The 13,577-nt window shown below is 38.6% G+C and overlaps 1 protein-coding gene across 3 annotated transcripts in view; it reads left to right on the top strand.

Moving 5' to 3' along the window:
- LOC141431887 (uridine phosphorylase 1) overlaps nt 1–11,579 on the top strand; it is a 33,825-nt gene extending 22,246 nt beyond the window's left edge. For all 3 annotated transcript variants that reach the window (XM_074093172.1, XM_074093171.1, XM_074093173.1), the window contains 5 exons: nt 3,334–3,519; nt 4,555–4,693; nt 4,805–4,998; nt 5,376–5,449; nt 5,840–11,579. In XM_074093172.1, coding sequence (XP_073949273.1) covers nt 3,334–3,519; nt 4,555–4,693; nt 4,805–4,998; nt 5,376–5,449; nt 5,840–5,948 — 702 coding nt within the window. In that variant the 3' untranslated portion in view covers nt 5,949–11,579. The remainder of the gene's footprint in view (nt 1–3,333; nt 3,520–4,554; nt 4,694–4,804; nt 4,999–5,375; nt 5,450–5,839) is intronic.
- Nucleotides 11,580–13,577: the final 1,998 nt, after the last annotated feature.

The following is a 13,577-nucleotide window of genomic DNA, read 5'->3' as shown; positions in this document are numbered from 1 at the left end:
GGCAGGTTTATACCATTAAAGAGTCTTTTAGTTTTTTTTAACTATAGGTATAATAATTATTTCATGGTAGACTCTCCATCCCTAGTTGTGACCGGCGGGTTGTTTGGCCGGTGTCTGTGCAAGCAGAGATACGCAGCTCCAATTGAGACCAATTAATGAATATTGCCGTTCGTAAACCGCTGGATACGATTGATGTTGGTTTAGGGCCGCGTAAACTGGTTTGTACAAAGGGCGACTAATGTAAGGTCAACGTATGTGTTGTATTATAGGATTATTGATAAAAATAAAAGTGCGCTTTCATTTCCACAAGAGGATCTCTAACTTCAACTTTTTTGTTTTTGGCAACCGGTCGCTTTAGGTTAGCAACCACTGCTGCCAATGACTCCTGACAGCAGCAAAAGTGTATGTTGTGTTTGACCAGTTTTTAGAAAACAGTTCCTAAACATTGGGTGCTGAGAAGTGCTTGTTGCGTACCTAAAATGGACATACACAGACAAGAGGATCTCTGACCAAAGTGCTTTATTTATTTTTATAAAACATAACCTATATCTAAGGCAAAGGCTGAAGGCCATACAGCCTAGTCTCATATGACACAAGTGTAATGAAGGAAATGGAAGTGTTTCATTTAACTTACGTACCTACACCGCAAATTTTGTGTCAGCGATTGCAAGGATGTTATCCATCGGCCGGTAGCTGTCTTTATGTGATCGTAGGCAGTGAAGTACATATTTAGGCATTTATATGTTAACACAATGCGGATGGATAAACATGAATTGTCATATTACAAGTTGTCATTGCCACGGACCACGACGCGATTAGATTAAGGGGCTGTTTCACCATCCATTGATTAGTGTTAACTGACGGTTAAATGTGATGCCGTCTCTATTTGTTTTGTTCGAACAACTAACATAAGTCAAGTCAAGAGATGGGATGATCTCGAATGGCTTGTGTATTTTTTCCAATGCCATAAAAACTTGAAAAGAGTTGAAAGCGTGTGAAAGTAATACTGTTAAGTCGAGGAAACTGAATCACGTACCAGCAGGGCTACTACGAAACTCGAAACTCGGATTGAATAGTATAAGTGTCAGAGGGACCGCACGACACGAACTTCGAGTTTCGAGTTTCGTAGTAGCCCTGCAGGGGGAACCTTTTCATAATCAATTTCGCTACGATTTCTTTGGAAAATGTATGGGATGTCAACATGACATTGGTACCACAAGGTGATTCAGTTTCCTCGACTATATCTACTATCTCTATATACTTAGATGAGTAGTACATCACTGAAACTCTAATAAATAATTAGTAGTTAGGTACTTTATGCCTAGTATAGATAACGTTCCGGTTAATAGGGATCATAGGTTCCGTCCGGGTTATACTAACACTAAACTACCGCTTCATAAGTTGAGATTAAATTAATCAGCAGAATATCAGTACCTAGTATCGCAGCGTATGATGTCTGACAGAAAGTATAAGGAGCTGTTTCACCATCCATTGATTAGCGTTAACCGACGGTTAAATGTGATGCCGTCTCCGTCTATTCGAACAAAACAAATAGAGACGGCACAACACCTAACCGCCAGTTAACACTAATCAATGGATGGTGAAACAGCCCCTTAATGTACGGTCAAGGACTTTCATGAGCCACCATGGAACACAGCAACATTAACAAGGAAAATCGTAATGACTTTTCCTTTGAAAAGGTTCCTTGGCGGCTCATGGATTAAAGTCCTTGACCGTACCTATTAGCGGATAATAATAACCTAACCAAATCAGAATTAGTAAAGTTGAAAAATCCCCAACATTGTCAAAGTTCAGTGTCTCAAAAACGGCTGAACCGATTTTTATCAAACTTAGCTAAGAAACACCGCAAAGAAACTCGCTTTCACGTAAATAAGACCATATCGAAATCGATCCATCCGTTTGAGAGCTACATGACAGACAGACAGACATACATTAGCGTCAAACTTATAACATGCCCCCTTTTTGCGTTAGCAGTTAAAAATATAACCTAACCAACAAAAAGTTGGAAAACCCCCGACTTTGTCACTTCAAAGTTCAATATCTCAAAAGCGGCTAAACGGAATTTGATGAAACATGTCTTAAAACCATAGCTAGAAAACCTGATTTCAAATAAAAAAATATCATTCAAATCGGTCCACCCGTTTAAGAGCTACAGTGCCACATACAGACACACAGACACACATAGACATAGTGGTCAAACTTATAACACCCCTCTTTTTGCGTCGGGGGTTAAAAATAGCCAACTTATGAATAGACGGCAATAAGTCAATAACGCCTACCGACACACTCAACATTTGGAGGCTAAACTGGGGACAAGTAAGACGATCACAAGTAAATTATGATAAGATCTTTCCCTGATAAAGGCAATGAGTCTCGAAGCATTAATCGAGTACGCCTTTCTTTCAGGTGCTGTGTAAGAGAACCAATATTATTATTTTTATAACGTGACAAATGTGGAGTTTCCCTTTCTTAAATTTCCGAAGTATCGATTAGTCATATAGACGTATAAACGTATAAACTTGCCATCGATCGCGCTGGCTCCAGCCGTGTCATTCACAATTCATAAACCATCGATTTTCCGTGAAAATACTCAAACAAGAAATGAAAATAGAAGTCTTCTTTTTATTGATGCCCGGCCCGCACCTATTAGTTTAGTTTGTTTTGCTTAAAATAAGTTTTTTTTTTCGTCTTCTTATAAATAGAGTCAAAACCGTTTACAACGTTTGGTCGTTATACACGGTTGGTCGTTTTATCCAGTGTTATTTAGGTATAGGTATATGTAAGGTCGTGTTGATATTGATATTGTACTTTTTAACCGACTTCAATAAAAGGAGGAGGTTATCTATTTGGTTTTTTTTTTATGTTTGTTACCTCAGAACTCCATCATTTATGAACCGATTTTAAATTTTTTTTGGCCCACCCGTTTAAGAGCTAAGGTGCAACAGATAGACAGACAGGCACACATAGCGGTCAAACTTATAACACCCCCTTTTTGCGTCGTGGGTTAAAAAGGTAATTGTGCTTTTGCACAGTTATGTAGTAAAACATAACTATATATTTCACTGAGACGCCTGCATGTGCCGGTCGATCACTTTAGAACAAGTGTCAATCGCACGCCCAGTGCGTTCCCACCCGTCCGCCCCACTCTTTATCACATTGAGGGGCTGTTTCACCATCCACGAATTAGTGTTAACTGATTATTAAATGTGATGCCGTCTCTATTTGTTTTATTCGAATAGACGGAGACGGCATCACATTTAACCGTCATGGATGGTGAAACAGCCCATACATATCTAAAAATCGTTTTTACAGCACGGTATGGGCATCCCATCCGTCGGCATCCTGTTGCACGAGGTGATCAAACTGATGTACCACGCGAAGGTCCGGGACCCGGTGTTCTTCCGCATCGGTACCTGCGGCGGCGTCGGCTACGAGGGCGGCACCGTCGTCATCTCCGACGAAGCTGTGGACGGCGCGCTTCGGAACGCCCTCGAGCTGGTAACTAGCTCTACATTTAAAGGCAACGCTATCCTGGTGTCGTCCGCAGCGGTACCACGTATGTTAAGAGGGCGGCACCATCTTCATGTTCGACGAAGCTGTCGACGGCGCGCTGTGGAAGTTTCTCGAGCTCTGGTAACTAGCTCTACTAAATTTAGAGGCAACGCTTTCCTAGTGTCGTCCGAGTAATAAGCTAAACCGTCCTTTTATACTATTGTGATGTCTGTTAGGTACTAATGTCGATGATCGAAATTATCCCAACTGTCACATTGACAGCAAAACTTAATTTCATTTATTATAATAAACAAGAATAAATAGATATCGGTTTAAAACTGAATAACGTACATAAAATAATAAATATACAATAAATAATATCACAATCCAATGAGTCTGGTTAGACATCTTACTTGCACATTATTAGCACTACCTATTTATAAGACAAATTTTACCATGTCTTAAGTAAAAAAATAAATTGTTTATTTTTCTTCAATTTTAAACGAAATTTCATTATTTATGAGTAGCTATGAATTTCTCCAAATATCACCACGGCCACTGTAATGTTGCCGAAACGTCGAGGTAAATATTACTCATGTGTGTTAGCGGGATAAGTCCTGTGCGTGGTATTTTGACTACTTTCTTAGACTCCCTCTTTGATACAATGGTACTGATGCCTACATGAGATCAATCCGATCTATTAGTCTATTAGCTGATAAATTCGACAATCACTTATGCATGAAACGAATTAGACTTACGCGAAGCTGAACTTGTAGGTTAGTTATCCTACTTTTCGAAGCATCTGAGTTCAAATCCAATTAAGCTGCGCTCTTCTCACGAACGACTACCTAAGGAAAATAATGCAGGCCCTATACAACTGAGTGCAAAATTCGTATCTTGCCGTCCCGCTGATGCTAAATTATTCAATACGAGTGTGAGAGGGACGGTACGATACGAACTTCGATTTTCGAATGTCGTAGTAGCCCCCCAGGTATTTATGTTTATTAGAATGTCGGTAACGTGGTATTTGTGCGTTTACAGACAGTGCTGGGCAACACGATCCAGCGGCCGGCGAAGCTGGACCGGCGGCTGGCGCGGGAGATCAAGGCGCTGGCAGACCCAGAGGACCCCTACGACACCGTCACCGGCAAGACTATGTGCACGTACGACTTTTACGAGGGTAAGTAATTGATTTTGGCTCGGCGTGCACTGCAGATCATACGGTCTGAGGCCAGCGAATTACCCTACCCTTGCCGAGTTATCCCATTAGTTTTAACGTGTTGTTTGACAGGCCAAGGGCGACTCGACGGCGCATTCTGCGATTTCACCGAAGCGGACAAGATGGAGTATCTGGAGCGTCTGCACAAGGCAGGCGTCGTCAATATCGAGATGGAGTCGCTGGCGTTCGCCGCGCTCACGCACCACGCCGGCATCAAAGCCGCCGTCATCTGTGTCACACTGCTCGACCGGCTCAAAGGCGACCAGGTTAGTATACTGCGACGTAAGGCTAGAGATCAAACATTGAGATAGAGCCGCTGGCGTTCGCCGTGCTCGCGCACCACGCTGGCATCAATGCCGCCGTCGTCTGTGTCACACTGCTCGACCGGCTCTAAGGCGACCAGATGCCGAGATCGCTAAAGAGCAGCATGCTGTTGGTGGAAGCTTTAACTAGAACGCAAAATAAGTAATATGATATCTCGGCAAAAAACTCGACAGTTGAGCTAGGTTACAACCAACGTTTCAGCGATGTCATTCAAAGTTAAATGAGGACACCGCTACTGGTGGTTCTCTAGTTTCGTAATGTCGGTCGAAATTTGCTTTGTTTGGTTTGCATTAAAAATGAAAATTTTGGTGCATTTCAGGTGCTTGCTCCCAAAGAAGTGCTGGAAGAGTTCCAGCAGCGGCCGACAAAGCTGGTCTGTCGCTATATCAAGAGGTAAATCTTACATTATTATTAAAAACATTTCATAAGGTTTGTATATGAGTCTCGCAAAGTACAAACTTTGCGAAACCCATATCAATGTACTATTTATAACATTTGATATTTCTGTTTCGCAACAACAAATATTACTGTCTCCCACATACGTAGCTGTTTTTGTGGTTGCGGAAGCAGCAAGTTAAAAGGTTGTAGTTCAATACCATAGAACTTTACAGCTGTTTTAAAATTGCCCCTAGCTAAAAATCGTTTTTGATTTAGTTTTGACAAAAACAAAGAGCCAAAAACTTTGTCAAGATCTTATGTCAGTATTTTTTTATGATAGTATTCATAGAAACTACCACAATCCCCTGATTTGAACATGCCTACAGTATGCCTCATATTTTCTAGGTATTTGCAAATGAAAGGGCGTCTGTCACTGGACGGTCACGGGTCGGTCGCGGTCAAGAGTCCGCGACGGTTCAAACTCGTGCAGCAAGAGTCCGAAACCTACGACTAAAGTGCTCGCCGTGTACAGTGCAAACTTAGCGTAACACCCACTACCGCTAGCACTGGATATCGTTTATCATTTGTTATTAAGTTACGGACTATAAAATATCAATCGACGTCTTTGACTGGAGACTTTCGATCTTTGAAAATTGCACGTGTGTTTTTTTATGAACCACAGATATTGTACCGAGTATCTCATGATGTGTCGTTAGAGAAGTTTAAAGCTCACCGTAACAGAATCTCTTAAAAAATGGTAGCAAACGAGAAGCGGTATGTCTTGCTAGCCATGTTTCTATCTATTGGCGTAGTTTGGCGTGTTGATGATTGTTAAATTTCCAAATTATGCCGCTTAATTCGAACTTTATGGGCAATTTTATGAAATTAATGTTCGCCTGAAAATCAGTCTCAGACTTTTGGACTCCAGTCACGCACGCTCCATCTACGCCAGTAAAGGCTATATTTTAAGTTATTTTATTACGTTTTAGCGCTAAAGCTCGATATCGTTATAAACGTTACTGCATAGCTTATTACAAAAGAAGTGATCTTCCAGTTCAGTTTGGACTGGACCTGTGTGTTAAAAGCAAAAAAAACTCCGTAGAAGCAGTACTAAATAAGCATGCATTTATTTCCGGCTTTAATGATTCAGTCCGGTGATCCGGTCCAAATCAAATTGGAAGATTTAGGTGTAAACATTACGCGTTGGTTATTTCTATATCATTATATTTATATAAAGAAGATGTATTATTTGTTGTGTACTTTGGTTGTATTTCCCTCAAGCGCGAAGTGTGTGTAAGTCCTATGTTTAATGTTGTTTATGAGTACTTAAGGCAGCTATATCATTAAAATTTGCCCTGAAGATTTACAATTGATTGAAGGCACTACTTGGATTTTTGTGAGAATATATATTTTAATATTATATAATGTAATTTTGCTTCATCGACAACCTATACAATATTGAGAACGTTCGGTTTTGCTTTCCGAAAACTTGTGCACACAACTACTTATAAATGTAAAATAAATGAACAGTAAAAACTAAACCATAAACTTACTGCCATTTTTCTTCCAATTCATAACTTATCTTACACCTAACTAATAGTAAAATATTTATAACTATACTTATATATTTCTTCTTATGAGCATGTTTAAGCGGAAAAAATATTAGTAACAGTATTTTTTTATTTGTATGACGCTCTATAACTTACATATTTAAAACACATATCTTCAAGTCTCCTATATTTAATATCAAATAAAATATGATTTATAAGCTACTTATTTATTATAGGATGTATCAGAATTTTTGCGAATAAAATGGATAAATTTGAGCCCATTATGTACTTGTGGTTTTTAGAATCCAATAGAAAATATCTTTTTGAATTTTTAGTCTTCTTCAACTTTATAGTTAAGTACTTGTACATTGATGAGCATTTAACATTAACCTTCTTTATCAGTAGGTTACATGTTTTTTTTTAATTCAAGTAATCAAGTCACTGAATATTTTCTTTTGGCAACTTTGTACATGCGTTATATATCACTAATTTTGTAATAATATTTACAAAATGATCATGTTATAAGTGGAATGTAAATGATCAGTATTCAATTAAGATGGCGCACTTTTGTAAAATAAAAAGCAGTTAAACATCCACTCGAAACCAAAATATGTATAAATTAATTTCCTTCAAAGTTCACCAGGTCAATTCAAACTTATTTTAAAAACAAGAAAGCAGACAAAGGCTGTATAGTAAGTAGATAAAGATATTTAAAGGGTCAATAGGCGCTTCCAAATTCAAAACAAAAAAAGTGTTACATCAATCTTGCACATAGTGTTGCCAAGTGATTGTTTCAAATGTAATGATAAGTAGAAAGAAATATTATTTATTTATTATCCGAACATTTTGTGACTTTTTAATGCAAAATGATGTTCATCGAATTGAAAGTGTTATTGGTTAATTGTTATAAGATAATTGAAATATAATTAGTTTATAAGAATTATAATTATGCTTCGAAGAAGGTATGTAACTCGAGACATTGCACCAATATTTATTAGAGTTACTAGGATGTTAGATAGTCTCATTGTAACTTAGGGAGAGTTGGTAGCATTGTTCATACAATAAGTCGAGGAAATGTTAAGTCAAACTGTTTAGCTTAACTCCTGCACAGCACATGTTAGGTAGTGCACTCTCCTATCGCAACGTGGAGACAATTATTACTTCCGCAAGGAAATAATAACTGCCGTGAAACTCACCCTAAGAGTACCTATACCTAATCATAAATTATAGATCATGCTTACTGTTAACATTTTGAGAAATTATAACGACAATTTAAAAGCGAACATTGTAAAGTTCAGTAGTAACCTAGTAACTGGATTTAGCAAAAATATCACTAAATTTTGTCTTACATTTGCCAATACTTTATTCCAATTAACTGCTCAGTTGTATTGGATTCGATTGTACATCAGAATCCGGTTATAACGACGGCCAAGGGACCGGTGATATTACGTCGTACTAACCGGACGCCGTACTAAACGAACGGATGTACTTTCATGGTGGCTCATATTAAAACCAAACGTATACCTATTCTTACGTCGCTGAAACGGTTGGTTGTTAAATACGAAGTCGTACTAAACGGACCACACTGTGTTTAGATAACAATAAAAACGAAATTATAATAACTCAAAATGTCATATACTTAAGCTCAGTTGTTTGTAAACTTATAGAATAATTGCATATATGCTATATTCGGTGTTAACGTTAATCGGTTTACTATGAAGTTGAATGAGTAGATGATATGTTGTTGGTTGACTCGGTTATTTGGGGAATCTACCCGTATCACCGTATCATACCGTGACCGTAATAGGACCGTATCAGGCACGGAAATGTAACACGACACAGACTACAAGATGTGAACGGCGTGTCACACCGATAGACAGGTATCGCATATTTGGAAGAATTATATTTTTTCTTTTACAAATACAAAATTGTGAATGTGATGAAAAACAGTCTTCGACATCGGGCTTCTAATATACTCTCGTTCGTAATTCCTTATTTACCGCCCTTAAGACACAATGTACTATTGCCTCACACGTACCTGTTACGGTCATGGTATAATACGGTGTAGTGAGTAGAAACCTTTAGTGTTAAGGCTTACGACCTAAGGGCCTGGGGACCAGCGGTCTCTGGGGTACACAACACAATTTAGCAATAAGGCTTAATTATTATGAATATTGTTCAGTGACATCAACCTTCACTATGCCCTTGTGTTTACAAGCATTTATTTAACTTGCCCTGTTTTTGTTGTTGGGTCAAAAGATTTGATTGAAATCTTGCAAGATCATATTCAGCCACTTTCTGTGATCAGATTGACTTGGGTGACAATTAGGTAACAAAAAGTAGGTACAGTCAGCAAATAAATTCTTGTATTAAATTTTTGTTTTTAACAGAAACTTAATAATAAATAATATCTATATTATATAATATTATACGCAGATAATAGGCAACTGATAATAGGCAAAAAGCCGTGATAGCCGTGTGGTTTGACCTATGGCCTCTCAAGCAGAGGATCGTGGGTTCAAACCCCGGCTCGCACCACTGAGTTTTTCGAAATTCGTGTGCGAAATTACATTTTGTAGAGGGGGGTTTTCGTGGGATGGAGTTGAAGAAACGGGCAGGTTCCAGGGATGCGAGTGTCACACACGAAATCATCAGCTTAGCGTCTAGCAGTTCTCCGGAGATGCCATGGCGCGTCCCCAGAGACAAGACATGAGAGTGGGGAGAAAATAAATTATTCTATTGGCTAAAACGCGCGGGCACGCGAACTGTTCGAGCACGGCGAGGGCGCGCAACGTAACCGTCGCTCGTGCAGTCCCCGGCTGAGCCGTCAGATGGCGTTACAATTTGAAATTTACCACTAGCTTTACGCTGAAGGAAAACATCGTGAGGAAACCTGCTCAAACCTACGAAGCCATTCAGTGGTGTGTGTGAAGTTCATTCTGAGAGGAGGTCCGTGCCCAGCAGTGGGACGTATATAGGCTGGGATGATGATGATGATGAATACGCAGTAGGTATTTAGGCTTCAACGATACTGCGACAGATATAAACGGCTATACCTACTCTGGCGTTTTCTTGCCGCCATCACTGAGGTTCTGCTTGACTCTTAGCGTAGATTTATCGTAGCTACAAACATCTTAGATGCTTTCACGTTAAAGTATCAAATACTATGAGAACAGGAGGGCTACTACGAAATTAGAAAATCGAAGTTCGTATCGTTCCGTCTCTCTCACTCTCGTATTAAATAATAATAATCTTAGCGTCAGCGGGACGGCAAGTTACAAAGTTCGAATTTGCAGTTTAGGGCCAGTTGGTGCCGATACGCGCCGCTAGAGGCGCTGGCCCCTGCAATTGAGACGATAACGCAAACCACGTGTTCAAGACTGTACGTTTGTGTCAAAACCTTTACTATATGTCAGGGATGCACAGACTTGTTAGGACCAGGGGCCACTCGGATGGATTATGAACTAAAGGCGGGCTGCAGCAGATAAAAAAAACTCAAATTATCATAATGTCGCTGGCTTTTTGCTACTTTAAGTACGCTACTTTAGCTACTTTAGGTCGCGTATTTATATTAAACAGGGCCGCGAGCAGCCCGCGTCTGTGCATCTATGCTATAGGTACTGTATAGTCAGTAGAAGTGGGTGAGCGGTTGTATTGTTCAAAATAATCTAAACAGCCTTATGACCGTGGACGTAAAGTCGTGTGTGGATTTTGAACATCATAACTGTTCATCCACTTCGGTTCAATTATTACGATGTCTGACACACGGACAGGACTTGTATCAATGACGCTGAAGTAAAGCCGCGCCACGTATACTTTAACAAAGGCTTAATAAGTTCTATTGAAGTAACTGATGCATACTTATTGCGAAGTTCCGTTAGTTCAGCGGATATATTATCTATTATGAACAGCTCGAATTGTCTAGATGCGATGGTTTTGTTCATTGTCAGTTACACCCTGACAAGTTAGAAAGTGACACTCAGTAGGACCCTGTCGCAGGGAGCCTCTGATGCCTTTAGCAAGTTTTTTTATAAGTGCGGCAAGTGCTTACTGCGACAGGGTTATATTGAGTATCACATAGCTTGAGTTGTTAAGATAATTTTACAAGTTTTTATTGAACTTGCAATGCACTGTTTGTATGTGTGATCACAAATCAAATATGACCTTTCCAGTGATCGAATTAACTTGAATTTTGTGTAGGTACATAATATGTTGGATAGTAATGGAAATATAGTTAACGAAAAGTACCGTCATCAAAATTTTGTATTAAAAATTTAAATTTTGCTGAAATCTATGTATCACTAATCTTTTTAAATCTTTACCGGACATATTTTCACAAAGGGTAAGGGGAAGGTTGAGGGTGATCAATAAACGTGTCTGGATGCTTACAATTCTGATATTAGGTACCTAATGTCAGTTTGTAGTGTTATGATCAAAATGTTAGCCCCAGATAATTTAACTTTTTTCTGCTACCGCGTATATATATATCGTCTAACATACTTGCCTAATTATAACTTTATTTGATAAATAAAATAACTAGCCTACTTAGGTGTGATTATTTATCGTATTAATAAATTTAATTTGAACTCCCGTAACTTATGTTTTATTTTAACCTCGACGTAAATCAAATATACGAAGAAAGTTTAATTTTAAAATCTTACTTAAGTAGGTACATGTACGGAAAAGGAAACAAGATTTTCATTTTGAAAATTTATTCATTGGGCTATTCTTATTTTATTATTCTAAACTTTATTATTCTAGTTTAATATTCTAAATGAGCACGTTTTGTCACAATGTCTTGCCTATCTAGTTAAAAACTAACTTCTTTATTTTACACCTATAAATTGTCTGTAGGAAACTAGGAAATTGATGGCATGCAATTGCAAATACTAATAAGTTACCTTAAAACTACCTTAGCTTATTCACACTCTTAAAGATATACAATTGTATTGATGTCATGTTGTAATCATTTAATGAAATAGATAATAATATGAAATTAAGATTCAAGATAAAGAAACTTCACTCTTAAATAAAAAACATAGGTGTCATGTTTTGAATTTAATAATTGTACAGTCGATATCAGGAATACAAAGAGATCGATATGGCCGATGTTACAAAAATATGTATAGGTACACGATTTATTAACTTAATACGTGTTTACATATTTGTTTACATATTTTTGTACCTTTGGCCTTATCGATATGTTTTTAGTTGACTGTGCAAACTGCAAAAGCAAAGCGAGGTGATTTAATCACAGTGTGCGGTTAGCCTTAGTTTAGTTGCCATTAACGACATCTATACTTACCTTTTGATGCTTTTCTCTGTACGGTGATGATTATCTACCTAAATATAACAAAATGGCACATAATTGTTACCTTACTTCGATTGATCTCTGAGATTAGCACCTCTTTGAAGTCACGAATTAGATTTTTTTATTTGTATCAGCAGTAGGTTTGCTCAATCAAAAACTAAGACAATTTATTGAATCGAATTGAAATGAAATTGAATTACTTTGCAGAGGTCTGATTCAATGAACTAAAAACAATAGGAACCTACTTTGCTCACGCGCGACCTTACAATAGCTACGTCTATGCAAAAAATGTGGGTTCGTGCAGCTCCTCCGCTTCCATACTCCATACACACGCCACACAAACCCAACTACCACCACACTACGTTGACGCGTTTCAAACTCAACCAGAGTACATCATCAGAGCAAAACAATCGTTCACCATGCTATTACCTAAATGTTGGGCATGCATGGTGAATAAATGATGAAATAGATACATATTTCGTACGTCATGTACGGTCAAGGAAACCTAATCACGGACCAGAGTGGAACCTTTGTGCTACTAATGTCATGTTGACATTCTACACCTACATTTACCAGAGAAATCATAGCGAAATTGATTATGAAACGGTTCCACCCTGGTATGTGATTCAGTTTCCTTGACTGTAGATACCTCACATTTCGACCGAAGAAATATTTGTAGAAAATCGTAGATTGAGGTCAGTCTCAACAATTTAGTTCAATGTTAGTAAAAGCATGCATTATGTGCGAGCAGTCAGTATTTAATGATTCCTCGTTTCCTCCTCACTATACGTTTCCAAGCAATAATGAGCGGCTATCTGGCTGGGTAAATAACAATCCTAACTTAACATTATAAATGCGAACATTTGTGAGTATGCGTTTTTTTTTTTATTCGATTGGATGGCAAACGAGCAAGTGGGTCTCCTGATGGTAAGATATCACCACCGCCCATAGACAACTGCAACACCAGGGTATTGCAGATGCGTTGCCAACCTAGAGGCCTAAGATGGAATACCTCAAGTGCCAGTTATTTCACCGGCTTACTCTCCACGCCAAAACACAACAGTGCATGCACTGCTGCTTCACGGCAGGATTAGCGAGCAAGATGGTGGTAGCAATCCGGACGGACCTTGCACAAGGTCCTACCACCTGCAAATGCGTGTGCAAGTCTCACTGTATTTCTTAATCCACCACTTTTGGATGAAATCTGAAAATTAGCGTCGCGAAATCATCTTCAGATCTTTTCGCGACACATAGCTGAGTGGCGGCCATTTTGGCTGGTGGG

The sequence above is a fragment of the Choristoneura fumiferana genome, chromosome 10, assembly GCF_025370935.1.
Source record: "Choristoneura fumiferana chromosome 10, NRCan_CFum_1, whole genome shotgun sequence".
NCBI lineage: Eukaryota > Metazoa > Arthropoda > Insecta > Lepidoptera > Tortricidae > Choristoneura > Choristoneura fumiferana.
This window is presented reverse-complemented; position numbering and strand designations above follow the sequence as displayed.